Here is a 23,345-nt window from a genome sequence, read left to right on the forward strand (position 1 = left end):
ATGTAATGCTACCTATGGTGCCTCCTATGTGAACTACCTACCTTTGTTTAGTGTTACCAAGTTTGTGCAATGTGTGAAATGTTACAACAAACTTCTCAAGACCATATTGCAGGTAGGATAAAAAAGACAGATAGAAACTGCAGCAGGCTTAGATAATAAGGTTCTTAACTTAGCATCAGGGCATTAAAGATAACATCATCTTAGAGCATTATAGATCAAGGCCATAACAACACCCCACACCACAACCAAAATGATCTGAAACCATAGATAGTTCTTAGGCTTAGGCAGTTCATTAGCTAATATTATTACTGAGATGCATATTTGCATCAGACTCCTTCATTGCTAGGCCAGTTATATATAAAGGCCTCATATTTACTTAGCAACCATGCCTAAAAAATCACTCCTCCATGACAACTTCTTTGATCTTGTCCAGCTTTTCCTTGCACCCATGACCAGCCTTCAGTAGCTCAGAAATGACATGCTCTAGCTTCTTCTTCTCTTCTTTAAGGAGGTCTCTCTCCACTTGTATCTCCTTCATGGCCTTCCTGGTGTTTTGAATGATATCAGCTTGACTCTGCAGGATGCACCTCTGTTCTTTCTTCAGCTTAAGCTTCTCCATTTGAACCTCAATCTTTGCCTTCTCATCAAGCTAATGCTTCTTCTCCTTAAGTTCATTGATTGCCTGGCTTGTGTAATCCATGTCATGGGATTTCTTCCCATCCTGGTAATCAAATAGCTTGGATACATCATCCACAAGCTGACTGTACTGATTGGCAAGAGAATCCAGCTCCTTCTTCAGTTTCTCAGCCTCTATCTCATGAGCTTCTTTGTCTTGGACTCTACCAAGGTTCTCCTCATGATACATATCCCACAGCTTGGTTAAACACCTCTGCAGAATTACTGGCCAAGGGGCATCTACCCACTCCAGAACACCACAGTTCACACCATCCTGAAAATGCAGTGAAATATTAATGATACCTAAATCCAGTAAAATTCAGTTACATAATTCATACATACATATCAATGTTTGTCTGAATGCAGTAACAAAGAAATTCAGTTAGACCAATTTTAGATGTTCCCTAAATTCAGTTCCTATCAGAGATTTAACTAACACATGAACACCACACCAGCTTTGTACTTCAATTTTCAGTAAACAGATACTGAAACAACAAGAATATCAATGTTGTTTGCACTATGTACCACCAAATAAATCTATACATGAAAACCACTAACAATTAGTTGCTCTTACCATAGTAGCACATCCAATGAATCTCCTTCCAGTGTCAGTCCCTTCAAATGCCACAAACCTGCCTGGTCTCTGCCTGTGCAGGATGCACCTACGGTCAGATTCAACCACAAGCCCACTGAAACTTGGATCTATCACCGTGTCAGGAGTTTGCTGCAGTATCAACCCCATATATATCAGCCACACACCTCACACATAAGAACTACATGGAAGAGCAGAGTGAGCTCAAACCCTAACCCTAACCCTAGCATAGGATAGAACAGAGTGAGCTCACTTACAAAATACTCCATTTGCATGCTGCTGTACTCATCCATGTACTCGTCATCGTCGGTGTCGGATGTCTCGTTGCTGTTGGGCCAGGAAGGCATCCTCGCGCCGCCGCGTCGCAGTCGCCGGAGGAAACAGAGGAAGAAGAGAGAGCTCGGGGAGAGGAGTGAGTGAGTGAGAGTGAGTGAGGGTCGGCCGGTCGGTCGGTCATTTTGACCTAGCCCCTGGCTGGTTCCGACCGAGCCGGGCCACTAACGGCCATGAGCGGCGTCCGTTAGCCGTTAGGGCCGCCGTCGGCCTGCCATGTGGGCCATCCTTGTCAGTTAAGCGGTTAAAACGGCTAACTGGACAATCAACACGACTTGGTAGTTTTTTGCCACAAAATTTGAAATTTTCGGTAGTTATTAGTCACTTTTTTGAAAGTGGTAGTTCTGTGGGACGGATACCCCCAATGTGGTAGTTTTTTGTCAAATACTCATATTCAAGCCCAGAGCTCCTCCATATTTTCTTCACCTCCTTGCAGCGCAGAAAAAGATGGCCCCCATCCTCAAATTGCCGATGACACAGCAAGCATCTAGCATCCAACTCGACCCCAATTCTTACAATATTCCTGAACATAGGATGGCTGTTATGTGCGAATCTCCACATAAAATGGTGAACCCTTGGAGGGCACTGAATTTTCCACAGGGCTCTCCAGAAGATTGATCTATCCTCTTGTCTCGATGAAATTTCGCCTGCCTGTCGTGTTTTTTCTGTTGCAACAACTGCACGTACACCCTATAAGCTGATCTGACCGAAAAACAATCCTTACTGTCGAAATGCCAAGCTACAAAGTCATCATATTGATCATAGATTAGTATGGTCAGGATTGTACTTGCATCCTTTGGACAGGAAGTTTGCCTCACCAGACCATCATCCCAGTAGTTCGTGGTAGGATCAATCAGATCAAACACTCACCCTCAAAAAAAAATCAGATCAAACACTCGCGTGAGAAGGTGTCCTCCCTAGAGGGTACGTGGGCGCCGTGTGTCATTTAAGGGCAGCCATGGATCCGTCCACATGTTAATTTGTTCCCCTGATCCCACCCTCCAGATAATCCCTGCCTTAATCACCTGAACACCTTGTAACAGGCTCCTCCATACATAGCTCATCCCCGGCTGTGTTGTAGCCTTCAGGACGTCCCCATGGGGAAAGTACTTGGCTTGCAGAATTTGTGCGCATAGACTTTCGGAACTTGGATCAAACGCCACACCTGACGTGCCAACATGGCAACATTAAACGCATGTAGATCGCGAAAGCCCAGACCACCCTGCTCCTTCGGCAACGTCATCTTTTCCCAACTTACCCAATCATGTTTCTCCTCATCTTCTTGGTTAGCCCACCAAAAATTATACACCATATGGCTGATGCTCTCACATAGAGCTTTTGTGAGGTCAAAACACGACATGGCATATGTCGGTATAGCTTGGATCATTGCTTTGATTAGGACCTCTTTTGCTGCTTTAGAGGGAAGTTTTATTTTCCAACCCTTCATGATCTCCCATATATTCTCTTGTAAATACTCGAAACAGTTCTGCCTAGACTGACCAATATAGCTAGGTAAACCGAGGTACTTCCCTTGCAAGAGTATATAGCAAAAAATCACCACATTACAGGCTATGGCTACAAAAAACTACCACATTACAGGCTATGGCTACAAAAAACTACTACTTTTCTTAATCTTTCAAAAAACTACCACACAATTGGTTCGATGTTCCAAAAAACCCAAATTCATGTGTGATTAAACTTTAAAGCGTTTTATGACAGCTGGGGTCCACTCGTCAGGTTGACCATTGCCAGGTTATGACAAGTGAGGGCCCAAATATTTTTTTGAAATGCAATCGGGTCCCTAAAGAATTTTTTAAAAGCGATCGGGTCCCTGTAAAATAAAATAAAAAGCAATCAGATCCCTGCCGGCGAGCTCGTCGGCGGCTCTGTGGGTGTTGGCCGGTTTCTCTCTCGTAGCCCCGACGCCACATCAGCCAGTAGTAAGCGGAGCGTAGGCATGCAGCAGCGGTGACAATGGCAAGCGGCAGCAGAGGCATGCAGCTGCGGTGGCGGCGGCAAGCGGGAGCAACAACAAGCAGCAGTGGTGGCGGTAGTAAGCAGCAGCAATGGACAACAAGCGGGAGAGACAGCAAGCAGCAGCAGCAAGTGGCGGTCGCGCGTGGCTAGCTAGCTCCGGCTGGCCGCGGTATGAGCGTGAGCTAGCTATCTAGCTCCGGCTATGTCCGTCGTGAACTAGCTAGCTCCGGCTGGCCGCGGTACACGCGTGAGCTAGCTAGTGTTGGAAATATGCCCTAGAGGCAATAATAAATTAGTTATTATTATATTTCCTTGTTCATGATAATCGTTTATTATCCATGCTAGAATTGTATTGATAGGAAACTCAGATACATGTGTGGATACATAGACAACACCATGTCCCAAGTAAGCCTCTAGTTGACTAGCTCGTTGATCAATAGATAGTTACGGTTTCCTGACCATGGACATTGGATGTCGTTGATGACGGGATCACATCATTAGGAGAATGATGTGATGGACAAGACCCAATCCTAAGCCTAGCACAAGATCGTGTAGTTCGTATGCTAAAGCTTTTCTAATGTCAAGTATCATTTCCTTATACCATGAGATTGTGCAACTCCCGGATACCGTAGGAATGCTTTGGGTGTACCAAACGTCACAATGTAACTGGGTGGCTATTAAGGTGCACTGCGGGCATCTCCGAAAGTGTCTGTTGGGTTGGCATGAATCGAGACTGGGATTTGTCATCTTTGGGCCCACTCGGTAGGACATCATCATAATGTGCACAATGTGACCAAGGAGTTGATCACGGGATGATGTGTTATGGAATGAGTAAAGAGACTTGCCGGTAACGAGATTGAACGAGGTATCGGGATACCGACGATCGAATCTCGGGCAAGTATCGTACCGATAGACAAAGGGAATTGTATACAGGATTGATTAAATCCTCTACATCATGGTTCATCCGATGAGATCATTGTGGAACATGTGGGAGCCAACATGGGTATCTAGATCCCGCTGTTGGTTATTGACCGGAGAGTCGTCTCGTCATGTCTGCGTGTCTCCCGAACCCGTTGGGTCTACACACTTAAGGTTCGGTGACGCTAGGGTTGTAGAGATATTAGTATGCGGTAACCCGAAAGTTGTTCGGAGTCCTGGATGAGATCCTGGACGTCACGAGGAGTTCCGGAATGGTCCGGAGGTGAAGATTTATATATAGGAAGTCCAGTTTCGGCCATCGGGAAAGTTTTGGGGGTAATCGGTATTGTACCTGGACCACCGGAAGGGTCCCGGGGGTCCACCGGGTGGGGCCACCTATCCCGGAGGGCCCCATGGGCTGAAGTGGGAGGGGAACCAGCCCCTGGTGGGCTGGCGCGCCCCCCATGGGCCTCCCCCTGCGCCTAGGGTTGGAAACCCTAGGGGTGGGGGGCGCCCCACCTGACTTGGGGGGCAAGTCCCCCTTGGCCACCGCCCCCCTTGGAGATGGGATCTCCTAGGGCCGGAGTCCTCCCTAGGGGCCCTATATATAGTGGGGGGGAGGGAGGGCAGCCGGACCCAAGTCCCTGGCGCCTCCCTCTCCCTCCGTGACACCTCTCCCTCTCGTTGGTGCTTGGTGAAGCCCTGCCGAGATCCCGCTGATTCCACCACCACTCCGTCGTGCTGCTGGATCTCCATCAACCTCTTCTCTCCCCTTGCTGGATCAAGAAGGAGGAGACATCTCTACGTTCCGTACGTGTGTTGAACACGGAGGTGCCGTCCGTTCGGTGCTAGGATCATTGGTGATTTGGATCAGGATGAGTACGACTCCATCAACCCCGTTCTCTTGAACGCTTCCGCTTAGCGATCTTCAAGGGTATGAAGATGCACTCCATCTCTCTCATTACTAGTATCTCCTAGATTGATCTTGGTGACACGTAGGAAATTTTTGAATTATTGCTACGTTCCCCAACAGTGGCATCATGAGCTAGGTCTATGCGTAGATTCTATGCACGAGTAGAACACAAAGCAGTTGTGGGCGATGATTTGTTCAATTTGCTTACCGTTACTAGTCTTATCTTGATCTGGTGGCATTGTGGGATGAAGCGTCCCGGACCGACCTTACACATACGCTTATGTGAGACTGGTTCCACCGACTGACATGCACTTGATGCATAAGGTGGCTGGCGGGTGTCTGTCTCTCCCACTTTAGTTGGATCGGATTCGATGAAAAGGGTCCTTATGAAGGGTAAATAGCAATTGGCATATCACCGTTGTGGTTTTGCGTAGGTAAGAAACATTCTTGCTAGAAACCCATAGCAGCCACGTAAAACATGCAACAACAATTAGAGGACGTCTAACTTGTTTTTGCAGGGTATGCTATGTGATGTGATATGGCCAAAAGGATGTGATGAATGATATATGTGATGTATGAGATTGATCATGTTCTTGTAATAGGAATCACGACTTGCATGTAGATGAGTATGACAATCGGCAGGAGCCATAGGAGTTGTCTTAATTTATTTATGACCTGCGTGTCAATGAAAATGCCATGTAATTACTTTACTTTATTGCTAACCGTTAGCCATAGTAGTAGAAGTAATAGTTGGCGAGGCAACTTCACGAAAACACGATGATGGAGATCATGGTGTCATGCCGGTGACGAAGGTGATCATGCCGCACCTCGAAGATGGAGATCAAAAGGTGCAAGATGATATTGGCCATATCATGTCACTTTATGATTTGCATGTGATGTTTGTCATGTTTACATCTTATTTGCTTAGAACGACGGTAGCATAAATAAGATGATCCCTCGCTGAAATTTCAAGAAAAGTGTTCCCCCTAACTATGCACCGTTGCGAATGTTCGTTGTTTCGAAGCACCACGTGATGATCGGGTGTGATAGATTCTAACGTTCGCATACAACAGGTGTAAGCCAGATTTACACATGCGAAACACTTAGGTTGACTTGACGAGCCTAGCATGTACAGACATGGCCTCGGAACACGGAAGACCGAAAGGTCGAACATGAGTCGTATAGTGGATACGATCAACATGAAGATGTTCAACGATGATGACTAGTCCGTCTCACGTGATGATCGGACACGGCCTAGTTGACTCGGATCATGTATCACTTAGATGACTAGAGGGATGTCTATCTAAGTGGGAGTTCATTGAATAATTTGATTAGATGAACTTAATTATCATGAACATAGTCAAAAGGTCTTTGCAAATTATGTCGTAGCTCATGCTTTGGTTCTACTGTTTTAGATACGTTCCTAGTGAAAATTTAGTTGAGAGTTGACAGTAGCAATTATGCGGACTGGGTTCGTGAACTGAGGATTGTCCTCGTTGCTGCACAGAAGGGCTATGTCCTTAATGCACCGCTCAGTGCGTTGAACCTCGAGCGTCGTTTGTAGATGTTGGGAAACATCTGACATACACATTTTGATGACTACGTGATAGTTCAGTGCGTAATACTAACGGTTTAGAATTGTGGCACCAAAGACGTTTTTGAAACGTCGCAGAACATATGAGATGTTCCAAAGATTGAAATTGGGATTTCAGACTAGTGCCCACGTCAAGAGGTATGAGACCTCTGACAAGTTTCTTAAGCCTGCAAACTAGGGAGAAAAGCTCAATCGTTGAGCATGTGCTCAGATTGTCTGAGTACTACAATCGCTTGAATCGAGTGGGAGTTAATCTTCCAGATGAAATAGTGATGATTCTCCATAGTCACTGCCACCAAGCTATTGGAGCTTCGTGATGAACTATAACATATCAGGGATAGACATGATGATCCTTGAGCAACTCGCGATGTTTGACACCGCGAAAGTAGAAATCAAGTAGGAGTATCAATTGTTGATGGTTAAACCACTAGTTTCAAGAAGGGCAAGGGAAAGAATGGATACTTCATGAGATGGCAAATGAGTTGCTGCTCTAGTGAAGAAACCCAAGGTTGAACCAAACCCGAGACTAAGTGCTTCTGTAATGAGGGAACGGTCACTGAAGCAGAACTACCCTAGATACTTGGTAGATGAGAAGGCTGGCAAGGTCGACAGAAGTATTTTGGAAATACGTTATATTAATGTGTACTTTACTAGTACTCCTAGTAGCACCAGAGTATTAAAATACCGGTTCAGTTGCTAAGTGTTAGTAACTCGAAATAAAAGGCTACGGAATAAACGGAGACTAGATGAAGGTGAGATGACGATATCTGTTGGAAGTGTTTCCAAGGTAGATATGATCAAGCATTGCATGCTCCCTCTACCATCGAGTTTGGTGTTAAACCTAAATAATTGTTATTTGGTGTTTGCGTTGAGCATAGACATGATTGGATTATTTTTATCGCAATACGGTTATTCATTTAAAGAGAATAATGGTTACTCTGTTTATTTGAATAATACCTTCAATGGTCTTGCACCTAAAATGAATGGTTTATTGAATCTCGATCGTAGTGATACACATGTTCATGCCAAAAGATATAAGATAGTAATGATAGTACCACATACTTGTGGCACTGCCATTTGAGTCATGTTGGTATAAAACGCATGAAGAAGCTCCATGTTGATGGATCTTTGGACTCACTCGTTTTTGAAAAGATTGAGACATGCGAACCATGTCTATTGGTAGATATGCATAAAGAAACTCCATACAGATGGATCATTTGGACTCACTTGATTGTGAATCACTTGAGACATGCAAATTATACCACATGGGCAAGATGACCGAAAGGCCTCGTTTTCAGTAAGATGGAACAAGAAAGCAACTTGTTGGAAGTAATACATTTTAATGTGTGCAGTCCAATGAGTGCTGAGGCACGCAGTGGATATCGTTATGTTCTTACTTCACAAATGATTTGAGTAGATGCTGAGTATATTTACTTGATGAAACACAAGTCTGAATTATTGAAAAGTTTAAGTAATTTCAGAGTGAAGTTGAAGATCGTTGTGACAAGATGATAAAATGTCTATGATATGATCATAGAGATGAATATCTGAGTTACGAGTTTAGCACACAATTAAGACATTGTGGAAATTGTTTCACAACTAATACCGCCTGGACCACCATAGAGTGATGGTGTGTCCGAACATCACAACTGCACCCTATTGGATATGGTGCATACCATGATGTCTCTTATCGAATTTCCACTATCGTTTATGGGTTAGGCATTAGGGACAACCGCACTCACTTTAAATAGGGCACCACACAATTCCGTTGAGACGACACCGTGTGAACTATGGTTTAGAGAAACCTAAGCTGTCGTTTCTTAAAAGTTTGGGGCTGTGATGCTTATGTGAAAAGGTTTCAGGCTGATAAGCTCGAATCCAAAGCGGATGAATGCATCTTCATAGAATACCCAAAACAGTTGGGTATACCTCCTATTTCAGTTCCAGAAGCAAAAGTGATTGTTTCTAGAAACGGGTCCTTTCTCGAGGAAAAGTTTCTCTCGAAAAAATTGAGTGGGAGGATGGTGGAGACTTGATGAGGTTATTGAACCGTCACTTCAACTAGTGTGTAGCAGGGCACAGAAAGTTGTTCCTATGGCACCTACACCAATTGAAGTGGAAGCTTATGATAGTGATCATGAAACTTCGGATCAAGTCACTACCAAACCTCATAGGTCGACAAGGATGTGTACTACATCAGAGTGGTACGTAATCCTGTCTTGGAAGTCATGTTGCTAGACAACAATGAACCTACGAGCTATGGAGAAGCGATGGTGGGTCCGGATTCCGACGAATGGCTCGAGGCCATAAAATCCGAGAGAGGATCCATGTATAAAACAAAGTATAAACTTTGAAAAGAACTACTTGATGGTCGTAAGGCTGTTGGGTGCAGATGGATTTTAAAAGGAAGACGGACAATGATGGTAAGTGTCACCATTAAGAAAGCTCGACTTGTCATTAACACTACAACAAAAATGCCATGTAGAGACGCTCAGTGTAGGTGCTAAAGGCGCATTAAATCATCTCTAGCAGATTTTAGAGTCGCTCACTAAAGCGTCCCATGAGCATCTCCTCACGGACCGTCTCAAAGACAGTTGAGGCGCATATAAAGCGCGTCCACATGGAAATGAGGCGTTTTAAGAGCGTCCTTACAAAGCGTGTCTACATGGATATGAGACGTTTAGAGAGCATCCTTATGCCCCTAGGGACGCATTGAAAAATTCATACTAGATGCAACTGCATATATGATATATCCTATTTATATTGTATAAAAAAATTATTGTTCAATTGTGCATAATGAAATTACTTGCTAATACCAAATAATTTGACTCTCATTTACATATCAGAATATATTAAAAATTTGTATGTCATCACACAAAATAATAATGTTGTATTACACCATAACTGAGAGAAGGAGCCAGTAGTAGTTTACAAATTCAATTGTACACATCGTCTATAAAAGAATTACATGTCTCACAAACTAGCTGAAACATATATGACTTGTAGTATCTACATGCTGGTAATGGAACAATAGCTCCCTCTTTTCTCTGCCTCTCTAGTTTATCCTTGTGGTTGCTGCCTTTAAAATCCATACATAGAAGTTTTTTCTGCAAAGAAAGGCAAATGACATATAAATAAATTCATTGGAGCTTCTACTAGTAAGTTTTACTTTGCTGAACAGACTACCATAAGAATAGAGAAGAGCGATATTTACGCACCACATCGAGGTAAACATGCACTGCAGAAGTTCAATCTAGTCTGGTAGATGTCATGTAACCATATGAAGTGTAGAGACATACTGTAAAAAGAGAGATAAATCTTGATGTCATTGATGGATTCACTAAGGTGAGAATGCATGAAGTATATTTGTAAGAAAAAATAACAACAATTTACTAAGAAGTATATGCACAGAAATAACAGCAGTTTAACATACAGGGACTGAATTCTCATGGTTGTTGACACTAATAATATCTAAGCCTTAACACTAGCTCTACATAAGACGACAGTTTACCATTAAAAGACTGAATTCTCAAGGTAGTTCACATTAATAATCTTCCTTCTAATACAACATCTACATAAGTGAGCATCACACCATTTTGCTGCTCCTGACATAGTGCGAGGCATGTGACCCAGATGTTTCACATAAGCACATATGATTAAATCTTACCAAACATGATAATATATCCATCCAAGGACCGCTCTTTATCAGATAACATGAGAAAAGTTTCTGCAGATGAGAAACTACATGTATGCTAGTACTTATTCCAGAAAATATTAGAACATGGGCGCAAAATTCTAATTTTTATTTATGGTGGGAATGAGGTGCTTTGATAGTTGATACACGAGCTGGTAGTATTAATATATGTTTAGAACACTGACCATCTTGTATTATCAGGGTATTCTCAGAGGTTGTTTATCAAACACCTGCATACGTGAGTGTCCGTAATCTGGGAGAAAACAATGAAGAAAGCTATGTGTAAGATCGACATTAAATTGAACCAGTGGTATAATTAGTAAAAAAAGAGTTCGGAAAAAGACAAAGTAGTGTTGTCCTATCTTAATATAAATAATCTGAAGTACGTGCAGTGTCAGATTCTTCTCCACAATTAATTACGCATAAGGGAGAGGCTCCAATTTTTTACTTTGAATGAATTGATAGAACATCTGAAAAGAAAAGGTAGATCGACTCACCTACAGATGAACTGGCCAAGCTGTTGCTAAAGATCCAGTGACCATGCCTTGTGCGCTCGATCGCAGGATCCCTCATGGCCTCCAAATCACCGTGTTCCTGAGGCTGGGCCGCCGCCTGGAGGACGGGCGTACTGGGGCTGGGCCGCCGCTTGGAGGACGGCGTCCCCGGGGCTGCTGCTGGCGGCCGGCGAGCGCAGGGCGGTGGAGCTACGATGGCGAGTCCGGGGTAGGAAGTAGGGGAGCTTGGCAGAGGAGGCGGCGTGGCATGGCGGCGCTAGGTTTAGAGGTGAGAGATCGATCTCTTTTTTCACGGTAGTTATCTTCTTAGCCCACATCGCACGATGTATGGCCGATGGTGGGTTAATTTTAGTGGGCGATGGTGGTTGAACAAAATATACGGAACCACTCATATTTTTTTAATCGGAAAATCAAGGGACGATGTGCTCTGCGTCTCAAAAAACGTCCGTATGCACCAAGTGGATTTTAGTAATGAGACGTACACAAAAGCGTCGAATCGAAAACGTCTCTACATGGCTATTTTGTTATAGTGTAAGATGTTTTTCGACAAGTTCAAGGAGTTGACTATGATGAGACTTTCTCACTCGTAGCGATGCTAAGAGTCTGTCAAAATTATGTTAGCAGTTAATGCATTATTTATGAAATCTTGTAGATAGGATGTCAAAATATTGTTTCCTCAACATTTTTCTTGAGGAAAGGTTGTATGTGATACAACCAGAAGGTTTTGTCAATCATGAAAGATGCTAACAAGTATGCAAAGCTCCAGCAATCCTTCTAAGGACTGCAGTAAGCATCTCGGAATTGGAATATACGCTTTGATGAGATGATCAAAGATTTTAGGTTTATACAAAGTTTATGAGAAACTTGTATTTCCAAAGAAGTGAGTGGGAGCACTATAGAATTTTTGATGAGTATATGTTGTTAACATATTGTTGATCGGAAATGATGTAGAATTTTTGGAAAGCATACAGGCTTATTTGAAAAGTGTTTTTAATGGAAAAGCTGGATTAAGCTACTTGAACATTGAGCATAAAGATCTATAAGGATAGATCAAGATCGCTTAATAGTACTTTCAAACGAACACATAACATGACAAAATTTTGAAGGAGTTTAAAAATAGATCGGCAAAGAAGGAGTTCTTGGCTGTGTTATAAGGTATGAGTATTGAGTAAAACTCAAGACTTGACCACGGCAGAATAGAGAGAAAGGACGAAGGTCGTCCCCTATGCTTTAGACGTAGGCTCTAAAGTATGCAATGTTGTGTACCGCACCTGAAGCGTGCTAAGCCTTGAGTCAGTCAAGGGGTACAAGTGTGATCTAGGAATGGATCACAGGACAACGGTCAAGGTTATCCTTAGTAACTAGTGGACTAAGGAATTTTCTCGATTATGGAGGTGGTAAAAGAGTTCGTCGTAAAGGGTTACGCTGATGCAATCTTTGACACTAATCTGGATGATTCTGAGTAGTAAACCGGATCCGTATAGTAGAACAGTTATTTGGAATAGCTCCAAAAGGGCGTGGTAGCTGCATCTACAAGATGACATAGAGATTTGTAAAACACACACGGATCTGAAAGGTTCAGACCCGTTGACTATAACATCTCTCACAAGCATAACATGATCAAACCCAGAACTCATTGAGTGTTATAATCACATGGTAATGTGAACTAGATTGTTGACTCTAGTAAACTCTTTGGGTATTAGTCACATGGGGATGTGACCTTGAGTGTTAATCACATAGCGATGTGAACTGGATTATTGACTCTAGTGCAAGTGGGAGACTGTTGGAAATATGCCCTAGAGGTAATAATAAATTAGTTATTATTATATTTCCTTGTTCATGATAATCGTTTATTATCCATGCTAGAATTGTATTGATAGGAAACTCAGATACATGTGTGGATACATAGACAACACCATGTCCCTAGTAAGCCTCTAGTTGACTAGCTCGTTGATCAATAGATGGTTACGGTTTTCTGACCATGGACATTGGATGTCGTTGATGACGGGATCACATCATTAGGAGAATGATGTGATGGACAAGACCCAATCCTAAGCCTAGCACAAAATCGTGTAGTTCGTATGCTAAAGCTTTTCTAATGTCAAGTATCATTTCCTTAGATCATGAGATTGTGCAACTCCCGGATACCGTAGGAATGCTTTGGGTGTACCAAACGTCACAACGTAACTGGGTGGCTATAAAGGTGCACCGCGGGTATCTCCGAAAGTGTCTGTTGGGTTGGCACGAATCGAGACTGGGATTTGTCACTCCGTGTAACGAAGAGGTATCTCTGGGCCCACTCGGTAGGACATCATCATAATGTGCACAATGTGACCAAGGAGTTGATCACGGGACGATGTGTTATGGAACGAGTAAAGAGACTTGCCGGTAACGAGATTGAACGAGGTATCGGGATACCGACGATCGAATCTCAGGCAAGTATCGTACCGATAGACAAAGGGAATTGTATACGGGATTGATTAAATCCTCGACATCGTGGTTCATCCGATGAGATCATCGTGGAACATGTGGGAGCCAACATGGGTATCTAGATCCCGCTGTTGGTTATTGACCGGAGAGTCGTCTCGGTCATGTCTGCGTGTCTCCCGAACCCGTAGGGTCTACACACTTAAGGTTCGGTGACGCTAGGGCTGTAGAGATATTAGTATGCGGTAACCCGAAAGTTGTTCAGAGTCCCGGATGAGATCCCGGACGTCACGAGGAGTTCCGGAATGGTCCGGAGGTGAAGATTTATATATAGGAAGTCCAGTTTCGGTCATCGGGAAAGTTTCGGGGGTAATCGGTATTGTACCCGGACCACCGGAAGGGTCCCGGGGGTCCACCGGGTGGGGCCACCTATCCCGGAGGGCCCCATGGGCTGAAGTGGGAGGGGAACCAGCCCCTGGTGGGCTGGTGCGCCCCCCATGGGCCTCCCCTACGCCTAGGGTTGGAAACCCTAGGGGTGGGGGGCGCCCCACCTGACTTGGGGGGCAAGTCCCCCTTGGCCACCGCCCCCCTTGGAGATGGGATCTCCTAGGGCCGGCGCCCTCCCTAGGGGCCCTATATATAGTGGGAGGGAGGGAGGGCAGCCGGACCCAAGTCCCTGGCGCCTCCCTCTCCCTCCGTGACACCTCTCCCTCTCGTTGGTGCTTGGTGAAGCCCTGCCGAGACCCCGCTGATTCCACCACCACGCCGTCGTGCTGCTGGATCTCCATCAACCTCTCCTCTCCCCTTGCTGGATCAAGAAGGAGGAGACGTCTCTCCGTTCCGTACGTGTGTTGAACGCAAAGGTGCCGTCCGTTCGGCGCTAGGATCATCGGTGATTTGGATCACGACGAGTACGACTCCCATTCTCTTGAACGCTTCCGCTTAGCGATCTTCAAGGGTATGAAGATGCACTCCCTCTCTCTCGTTGCTAGTATCTCCTAGATTGATCTTGGTGACACGTAGGAAATTTTTGAATTATTGCTACGTTCCCCAACAGCTAGCTAGCTCTGGCTGCATCCGTCGTGAGCTAGCTCGCTCTGGCTAGCCATGTGGACCTGATGCCGGAGAAAAGGGACTCGCCGGTGCCGCGGCGTGGCGGTCAACTATTTTTTTAGATTTTTTTATTTTTCTTAGGAAATGTGACTGACAGGTGGGTCTGGCCCAACTTAACGGTCAATGATTACAGTGTTAATGATTAATGTTTATGAGTGAACCCCAGCTATCATAAAACGGTTTAAAGTTTAAGCACATAACAATTTGGGGTTTTTGGAACAACGAACCAATCTTGTGGTAGTTTTTTGAAAGATTAAGAAAAGTGGTAGTTTTTTGTACCCATAGCCTGAAATGTGGTAGTTTTTTGCTATATACTCTCCCTTACAAGCTCTCTGTCTGAAGTCCTAGGAGAGAAAGCAACTAAGTTTTAACACGGTTCGAAGTGTTCTTGCTGAACATGACTGCAGATTTATCCCTGTTGATCATCTGTCCCGAACCCAACTCATAGACATGCAAAACCTGATTTATTATCTGTATACTCTCAGGTGTAGCCTCAAACAACAAGAAGGAATCATCGGCAAACAACAGATGGCTCACCGATGGGGTGCCCGGAGCCACCTCAATACCCTTGATTTGTCTCGTGGTCTCAGCATGCTGGAGCAAAGCAGAGAGTCCCTCGGCACAAAATAGGAACATGTACGGCGATATTGGATCCCCCTGCCGAAGGCCACGACCCGAAATCACTTGGTCGGTACATGTGCCATTCACTTTAAACCTGTACCACACTGTGCAAATGCATTTGCTGATCAGCTCCACAAACCCTTGAGCAAACCCGAGTTGTAGCATGACCTTTTCCAGAAAACCCCACTCCACGCGGCCATAGGCTTTACTCATGTCCAGCTCCAGCGCGGCATATGATTTCCTTCTTGTCCTCTTCCTCTTCAAAAAATGAGTCATCTCGTAGACCATGATTGTGTTTTCTGAGATAAGTCTACCCAACACAAAGGCACTCTGATTTGGCGATATAATCCCCCATAGTATGCACTTGAGTCTATTGGCAATGACCTTGGACATAGGTTTGTACACAATTTTGCAAAGGCTAATAGGGCAAAGATCTTTCAAAGTTTCAGGGTTCTGAACCTTTGGGATAAGCACCACGAGTGTATCGTTCCATCCCTTCGGAATACTGCCACTGCGCAACACATGCAACACCTCACTTACCACATCATCACCAATTAACTGCCAATAATGCTTATAGAAGATTGCCGGTAAACCATCCATACCCGATGCCTTCAGGTCGCCGATCCCATCAAGATCTCTCCTCACTTGTTCCTTAGTGAATACAGCAGAAAGGAACTCATTCATCTGTGCGGTCACTTTTGGTGCAATATGTGACAGAATATCATTAGCGCCCGCACCTGCAACGGGAGTAAAAAGGAGGAGAAGTAATTAGTTATAAGCGACTTCATCCCTTCTACATCTTCCACAACCACCCCATCCTCCCTTCTCAATTTTTTAGTGGTATTCTTCTTCTTTCTTTCTGATGCAAAAGCCTGAAAATACGTGTATTACGATCACCATTGACCTGTTGGGGGAACGTAGCATGCAATTTTAAAAAAATTCTTACGATCACGCAAGATCTATCTAGGAGATGCATAGCAACGAGACGGGGAGAGTGTGTCCACGTACCCTCGTAGACCGTAAGCGGAAGAGTTAGGTTAACGCGGTTGATGTAGTCGAACGTCTTCACGATCCAACCGATCCAAGTACCGAACGTATGGCACCTCCGTGTTCAGCAAACATTCAGCTCGATGCCCTCGAACTCTTGATCCACCAGCAAAGGGTCGAGGGAGAGTTTCGTCAGCACGATGGCGTGGTGACGGTGATGGTGATGTGATCCGCGCAGGGCTTTGCCTAAGCACTACGACACTATGAGTGAAGGAGTAAATTGTGGAGGGGGGCACCGCACACGGATAAAGAGATCAACTGTTGTGCCTTTGGGGTGCCCCCCGCCCCCGTATATAAAGGAGGGGAGGAGGAGGCCGGCGGCCAGGAGGGGCGCGCCAAGGGGGGAGACCTACTAGGACTCCTAGTCCTAGTAGGATTCGCCTCCCCCCTTTTCCTTTCTCCACCAGCGGGAAAAGGAAGGAGAGGGAAAGGGAAAGGGAAAGGGGGCCGCGCCCCCTACTCCTTGTCCTATTCGGACTCCATATGAGGGGGGCGTGCGCCACCCCCCCGCGGGCTTCCCTGTCTCTCCCTTAGGCCCATGTAGGCCCAACACTTTCCCGGGGGGTTCCGGTAACCCCTTGGTACTCTGGAAAAATACCCGAATCACTTGGAACCATTTCGATGTCCGAATACTACCTTCTAATATATGAATCTTTACCTCTCGACCATTCCGAGACTCCTCATCATGTCCGTGATATCATCCGGGACTCCGACAAACTTCGGTCACCAAAACACATATCTCATAATACAAATCGTTATTGAACGTTAAGCGTGCGTGCCCTACGGGTTCGAGAAGTATGTAGACTTGACCGAGATACATCTCTGGTCAATAACCAACAGTGGAACCTGAATGTTCATATTGGTTCCTACATATTCTACGAAGATCTTTATCGGTCAAACCGCATGAACAACATACGTTATTTCCTTTGTCATCGGTATGTTACCTGCCCGAGATTCGATCGTCGTTATCATCATACCTAGTTCAATCTCGTTATCGGCAAGTCTCTTTACTCGTTCCGTAATGCATCATCCCACAACTAACTCATTAGTCACATTGCTTGCAAGGCTTATAGTGATGTGCATTACCGAGAGGGCCCAAAGACACCTCTCCGATACTCGGAGTGACAAATCCTAATCTCGATCTATGCCAACCCAAGAAACACCTTCGGAGACACACCTGTAGAGCATCTTTATAATCACCCAGTTATGTTGTGACTTTGATAGCACACAAGGTGCTCCTCCGGTATTCGGGAGTTGCATAATCTCATAGTCAGAGGAATATGTATAAGTCATGAAGAAAGCAATAGCAATAAAACTAAACGATCATAATGCTAAGCTAACGGATGGGTCTTGTCCATCACATCATTCTCTAATGATGTGACCCCGTTCATCAAATGACAACTCATGTCTATGGTTAGGAAACTTAATCATTTTTGATTAACGAGCTAGTCAAGTAGAGGCATACTAGGGACACTTTGTTTGTCTATGTATTCACACATGTAGTAAGTTTCCGGTTAATACAATTCTAGCATGAATAATAAACATTTATCATGATATAAAGAAATATAAATAATAACTTTATTATTGCCTCTAACGCATATGTTCTTGATGACCAACCAGATTATGTGAGCCCGTTGCTTCCACACCAAATCCTCTTGTTCTTCAAGTTTGTCCAGCCGAAAGTATAGAGTTTGTTCCTTCCTCACCTGACCATCTGACAAGGGAAACCTTCGGACCTCCTCTAGCTCTCTTTTTTTTTCCCTCTTCTACAAGTCAGCCAAAACCTCCCGACTCCATATATCCAACGCTTGCACCACCGATTCCAGTTTGTCTCTGACCGCCGGTCCTTGGGCCCCTCCCAAGCATTTTTTACTACATTGTCACACCCTTCCTCTAGAAGCCACCTAGCCTCAAAACGTATTAGACGTTGGCCGCATGTAGCCCTCTGAACTCTCGGGCTCCCATCCATCAACAACATGATAGGGCGATGATCAGATTTATGCAGGTCGCTATTGACAATTTTATATGCTGGAAAACGATGGCACCACTCAGGTGTAGCAATCACACGGGCGAGGCGCTCACACGGATGTACCCATCAACACGGTAATTTTTATTTCTCCAAATGAAAACATCCCCCTCTAAACCGAGGTTATGCAAATTACAATAGTCTAGGGCATCACGGAAGTTTTGCATATATCTATGAGCACGAGGTACACCACCCTGCTATTCATGATTAAAAAGAACTTCGTTGAGTCACCAAGACAAACCCACAGAAGTTGGATCTGGTGATGTAGCTTTTACCACAACCCTAATTTCAGTGATTCGAAGCCTAGACTATGTGCTTCATGAGTCATGACTCAGCGCTACTATCGAACAAAACCGACCACCTAAAAATATTTGCAATGCTCGTCGATTTTAACAACGTTTTTTTCTTTCTAAAAGCCCTAAAGCCATATAGGAGTATTATATTTAACGGGTCCTTACCAATACACCCTTCAAAGAAAAACATTCAAAATTTTAGGGGTGTCGAAGTCTTCTTCTTCCCGTATATACCGACAGCGCGTCGTAAGCATAGTTTGATGCCTGCTTGGGCCTTCGCCTCGAAGACGCCGACGGTCACGATCTGTGAAGCAAACCACCACCCCGGAGAAAGAAAATGCTGACAAGGGCATGTTGAAACTCCAAAGGCCATGAAAACCACAAAAGCCGACCGAATCCACACAGATCCACCAATACTACTAGGGAAAAGCTTATAGGTAGTCGCTGACTAGTAGCGTGCTATATGAACTCACGCTACTGCTAATTATTAGTAGCGCGCTATATTGACCCACACTACTAGTAATATTTACTAGTAGCGCGTGGCCCAATAACACAGTACTACTAAATATCTCCAACCATATCTCACAGACATGCCATACTAATTGCGTGGGTTGTAAACCTGCGCTACTATTAAGTGAATAGCTATAGCGCTGATGAAACACCCCACGCTAGTAATACTAATCTTGTCACTCCACCCGCACCACCCACCCCACCAACAACCGTCCCACTCCACTCCCACACCACCCACACCCCAATGTAGATTGAGATCCCCTCCACCGCCGGCCACCCCTTGCCCCTTCTCTCCTCTGCCGTCCACCCCCTGGTTCGCCCGTGTGCCCATCAGCGCCCTTCTCAGATCTGTCTCCTCCCTCCCCGCCACCAAGCTCGGCTCCGTTGCCATCCTTCGGTTCGCCTACCAACCCAGACCCGATCCGCACGGAGAGGGGAAGAAATGGCGGTGGTCCTCGCATGGCTTAACGCCAGGGTCGTCGATCCCTTGCTGCAGGTGATCCATAGGTCGATCCCAGTTCTATTTCGTATTTGGTCACCGGTCTGATGGATTGATGCTGCTGCTAGTTAGTGGTTATGGCAGGGACAGAGACGGCCACCGAGCGAGCGAGGGAGGGCCCATGGCGCTCTCCTGCATGAGCTGCCCGTTCGTTGCCGGCGGCCCCTCCGTGCGCCGGCCCGCGGCGAGTCCGCCCTCGTCGTCGTCGCCTTTTCCTTTGCCAGATGCGTTGGGAGATCGGCGGCCGCCGCCTCAGGGTGGCGCATTGACGCCGTCGCCGGGAATGGAGGTGGGCGCTCTCTTCTCGACTTACTCTGTTCCGCCAGGGTGTCGATTCTCTCCGCGCTCTTGGCTTCTCCTCCTTGTCCGGTTGGAAATCCGGCAGATACCTTAGGCGAGGCGGCGGGCTGGGAGTTGTGCGCGTACATGTCGTCTTGGATGATGAAGTTTCCTGAACTGAACGTAGTCACCCCTAGAGCCCAGATTCCTCGACTGAATTGGCCTATTGACTTTTGTGCCTCTAAGCTTCCTCCTAGAGATGTGCCGCCTTTTGTTCCTGCATTACCACCACCATTCTTTCTGCAATAGTATCTGAATCCTGCCACTCTGCTGCACCGTTACCTTACTTACTGTCTAAAACAAATTCAGTCGCCATTCATAAGTCGGAACAAGATAAATGAAGTGGGTTTATGAATTTGAGATGATTCTCACTAGCTTTGGTAACTTAGAGATATTTAGCATTCTTAACGAACCCCTAGCATCTTCTTTGAGTAGTAATGTTATTACATATGTCTGTACTGTTGATGGTTACTACTGTTAGTTATGCACTTGAGTGCCGGGTCTGTAGGATAATAGGATCATCAACTCTGCTACACTGTTTTAACTGGTTGAGTAGGCATCCATTCTATGTCCTATCAACGAAGATTCCAATTCCTATCTACCATTGTATGTCCATTAACCTGTTCAACATTTGTTTGAGTTATTTATTTGTCACAACTGCAAGAATGAAAGTTACATTTCTCTGATGTATTCCTACTTCTGTTCCTCTACTCAGCAAAGGTTGAAGCTGTACAATCGAGTTCCCCCCAATGGATTGGTGCTTTATACTGGAGTTTTACAATCCATAGAACGCATGGAGTTGGCCGGCGGCAGCAGAGTATGGGAGCAGTGGTGGCGGCGTGGCATATCAGCTCTCCTAGAGTGAGCTAGTTGCAGTAGAGGCTAAGGAAATGCAGTAGTGAACGCCAAAGAAATAGATACGAAACGTCCGCCCGCCCGCGCCACCGCCGAATCCGGCAGCAAGCGCACCCGTGCGGCCGAGTTGCACAACCTCTCCGAGAAGGCGGTGTCCCGCTTCCCCATCGTTAACCACTTTTCCCTGAGTTTCGCCCCGCTTTTCTACTGTTCTCTTCTCGCCCTATTTTCTCGGCTGCTCATTGCTTGCTTGCTTGATTGGGGTGCAGCGGCGGAGGAGCAGGATCAACGAGAAGATGAAGGCATTGCAGAGCCTGATACCCAATTCCAACAAGGTCGGCACCACAAAACCAGCAAGGCATCCATGCTTGACGAGGCCATTGAGTATCTGAAGCCACTGCAGCTCCAAGTACATGTCAGTAAATGCACGTCTGGGTGGCTGGTTGATGTAGAGGCTAACTTGCTAGTGCATTTATTTTAACTGATGGTCCAAACTGCAAACATTGACGCAAGAGTTTTACCGTGGTTGTTGTCCTTATTGATTCTTTATCCAATCCATAGTGAAGTAATGCCGGGGAATTTTCCACACAGCAAAGCAATGGCTACTTTCTGTTCTGTCTAGTATTTTCTAGCCATATCTTATAGAACTGTTTATTTCCTTGGATTCACAAAGGGATTTATAATGCTGATCAAAATGTTGATATGTTAGGACTAGTTTCCTAGTGCAAATGCACTAAGGAAAATCCTGCGCCAATTGACATTTATGCTAGCTAGCTGTATTCAGTTGGTAGGTGCTCGTACTTAAACTGCACATTTAAAATTTAAGCTTTGGTAGTGTTATCTATTTAGTCTGATTTATACACTGCATTCCTAAGCTGAAATATTTTTTGTAACTGAAATATATAGTCTGAGTTTCATTCAGTTATTTGTCACTTTTTAACTGAATATCTTTTTGTAACTGAAATATATGTGTACTTACAGTGCATATTCGCATTGTATCAGAATCTTAGTCCCTGTCTCCTGTATCATCTGAGATTATGCTTCCTCTCCATTTATTCATTATACTATATGCCTTGCTGATGCTCATTTCCATCGCTGTAGGATAATGAGATGTTGAAGTGGCAGAGTGAATCCATGAGACTGTAGTGCAATTGCACCGTTCCATTGAACTGTTCAAGAAATCTTCTGATTCAACGATTTATCGCCCGATTTATCGCTACTCATAGGGTGACCGATAAGATTATGCCTTATCTTCACCGTTTATCTTTTTGGCCGATTTATCACTCTAACAAGTGATTTATCATGAATCTACCGATAAATCAGGCTTATTCCTAACATTATGTTTGCAAAAACTATGTTTGTTTGTGTTTTGTGGATCTTGTTTTGCAATATCTACTACTCCCTCCATTCCTTTATATAAGGTGAAATTCCAGAATCTAAGGTGCATTTTTTATAATTTCTCATAATTCCTTTGTTATCCCTTAAAAAAGGGAAAGTATCTCTCTCATGGTTGTGTGTATCTCTCCTTGTAGCAAAAGAAGGAAAGTATCTTTTTGTCCATTGCATGTGTGTCTTACTTTCCTGATCTAACTGATTTACTTGCACTTAAGGAACAAATTTGCCAAGGGTAATTTCGTCGTAACATGTCTATAATTATGTGCCTTGGTTACCGTGCCAAAAATAATACACCTTACATAAAGGAACAGAGAAAGTATTGTCCTATTTTGTTTGTCATTATAAGCGGATTCAAAGGCTAGTAAGTAAGCGAACACTTATGTCCAATATTGTTTTGGTGTTGAATATACATATTTTAGTGTTGGTAACCTGAGATTTGCAAAAACTGGCCGATTAATAGTCGACCGATAAAATCATTATAAGCGGATTCAAAGGCTAGTAAGTAAGCGAACACTTATGTCCAATATTGTTTTGGTGTTGAATATACATATTTTAGTGTTGGTAACCTGAGATTTGCAAAAACTGGCCGATTAATAGTCGACCGATAAAATCGATTAATCGTCTGATTTCCGATTAATCTCTAATCCCCAGCTGACCGAGACGCTAACGATAAGCGATATCCTCAACATTACATTGAATATTACTCAGGAATAAGGACATTTCAATGGCAGATTAGCTATATTTTTCCTTTTCATTTTTCTTACTATTGGAGTGAGGACATGTAGAATGAGAAACTGTGTGATAGATATGGCAACTGTGTGATAGTAGAATCAGGAATAAGGAATATGGCAACTGTGTGATAGTGACATTTTTCCAGGACGAGGATTTAGAGCACTCGGGCGCTTTGCACCCCTATACGTACAATACCAAGAAAAAGTACTAAAAAATTTAAAAAAAATCTTTGATTTTAGGATATCAAACGTGGGTTTCTGATGTACTCCCGTCTGAA

At 44.5% G+C, this 23,345-nt stretch overlaps 2 protein-coding genes and 1 long non-coding RNA gene across 7 annotated transcripts; 1 reads left to right on the forward strand and 2 right to left on the reverse strand.

Annotated features, from left to right (window-relative positions):
- Window positions 1-649: 649 nt before the first annotated feature.
- On the reverse strand, window positions 650-1,614 carry LOC147961169 (uncharacterized). Its single transcript, XM_087533701.1, has 4 exons — window positions 1,525-1,614; window positions 1,250-1,399; window positions 1,014-1,031; window positions 650-949 (listed from the first exon to the last, which is right to left on the reverse strand). The coding sequence occupies exons 1-4, from the start codon at window positions 1,612-1,614 to the stop codon at window positions 650-652; spliced, it is 558 nt and encodes a 185-aa protein (XP_087389827.1).
- An 8,222-nt stretch (window positions 1,615-9,836) lies between these two features.
- Window positions 9,837-11,520, reverse strand: LOC147961170 (uncharacterized). Its single transcript, XR_015611905.1, has 4 exons — window positions 11,194-11,520; window positions 10,882-10,949; window positions 10,221-10,300; window positions 9,837-10,109 (listed from the first exon to the last, which is right to left on the reverse strand). It is a non-coding gene; the product is annotated as an uncharacterized LOC147961170 (long non-coding RNA).
- Window positions 11,521-19,435: 7,915 nt separating this feature from the next.
- On the forward strand, window positions 19,436-22,376 carry LOC125532145 (uncharacterized). 5 transcript variants are annotated; one of them, XR_007293782.2, is made up of 5 exons: window positions 19,438-19,744; window positions 19,816-20,036; window positions 20,802-21,110; window positions 21,211-21,356; window positions 22,043-22,376. XR_007293782.2 is itself a non-coding variant. In XM_048696303.2 (4 exons), exons 1-4 carry the CDS (start codon window positions 19,691-19,693, stop codon window positions 22,085-22,087), a joined length of 462 nt encoding a protein of 153 aa, XP_048552260.1. In that variant the 5' UTR covers window positions 19,436-19,690; the 3' UTR covers window positions 22,088-22,376. The 5 variants fall into 5 exon arrangements, 2 of the variants coding, with proteins under 2 accessions (XP_048552260.1, XP_048552259.2); XM_048696303.2 differs by lacking the exon at window positions 20,802-21,110 and having other exon boundaries at window positions 19,436-19,744; window positions 19,820-20,036; XM_048696302.2 differs by lacking the exon at window positions 20,802-21,110 and having other exon boundaries at window positions 19,436-19,744; window positions 19,832-20,036.
- Window positions 22,377-23,345: the final 969 nt, after the last annotated feature.

This window comes from Triticum urartu, chromosome 7A (genome assembly GCF_056163025.1).
Source record: "Triticum urartu cultivar PI428250 chromosome 7A, HENAU_Tu73, whole genome shotgun sequence".
Taxonomy (NCBI): domain Eukaryota; kingdom Viridiplantae; phylum Streptophyta; class Magnoliopsida; order Poales; family Poaceae; genus Triticum; species Triticum urartu.

What these genes read in the sequence shown, in the direction of transcription:
- LOC147961169 (XM_087533701.1), bottom strand. Translation starts at nt 1,614, where the DNA reads ATGCCTTCCTGGCCCAACAGCAACGAGACATCCGACACCGACGATGAC. An exon ending in GCATGCAAATGGAGTATTTT is followed by an intron (nt 1,400 to 1,524) that starts GTAAGTGAGCTC and finishes TTGATACTGCAG; the next exon opens with CAAACTCCTGACACGGTGAT.
- LOC125532145 (XM_048696303.2), top strand. Translation starts at nt 19,691, where the DNA reads ATGGCGGTGGTCCTCGCATGGCTTAACGCCAGGGTCGTCGATCCCTTG. An exon ending in CGCCGTCGCCGGGAATGGAG is followed by an intron (nt 20,037 to 21,210) that starts GTGGGCGCTCTC and finishes ATTGGGGTGCAG; the next exon opens with CGGCGGAGGAGCAGGATCAA. An exon ending in CACTGCAGCTCCAAGTACAT is followed by an intron (nt 21,357 to 22,042) that starts GTCAGTAAATGC and finishes CCATCGCTGTAG; the next exon opens with GATAATGAGATGTTGAAGTG.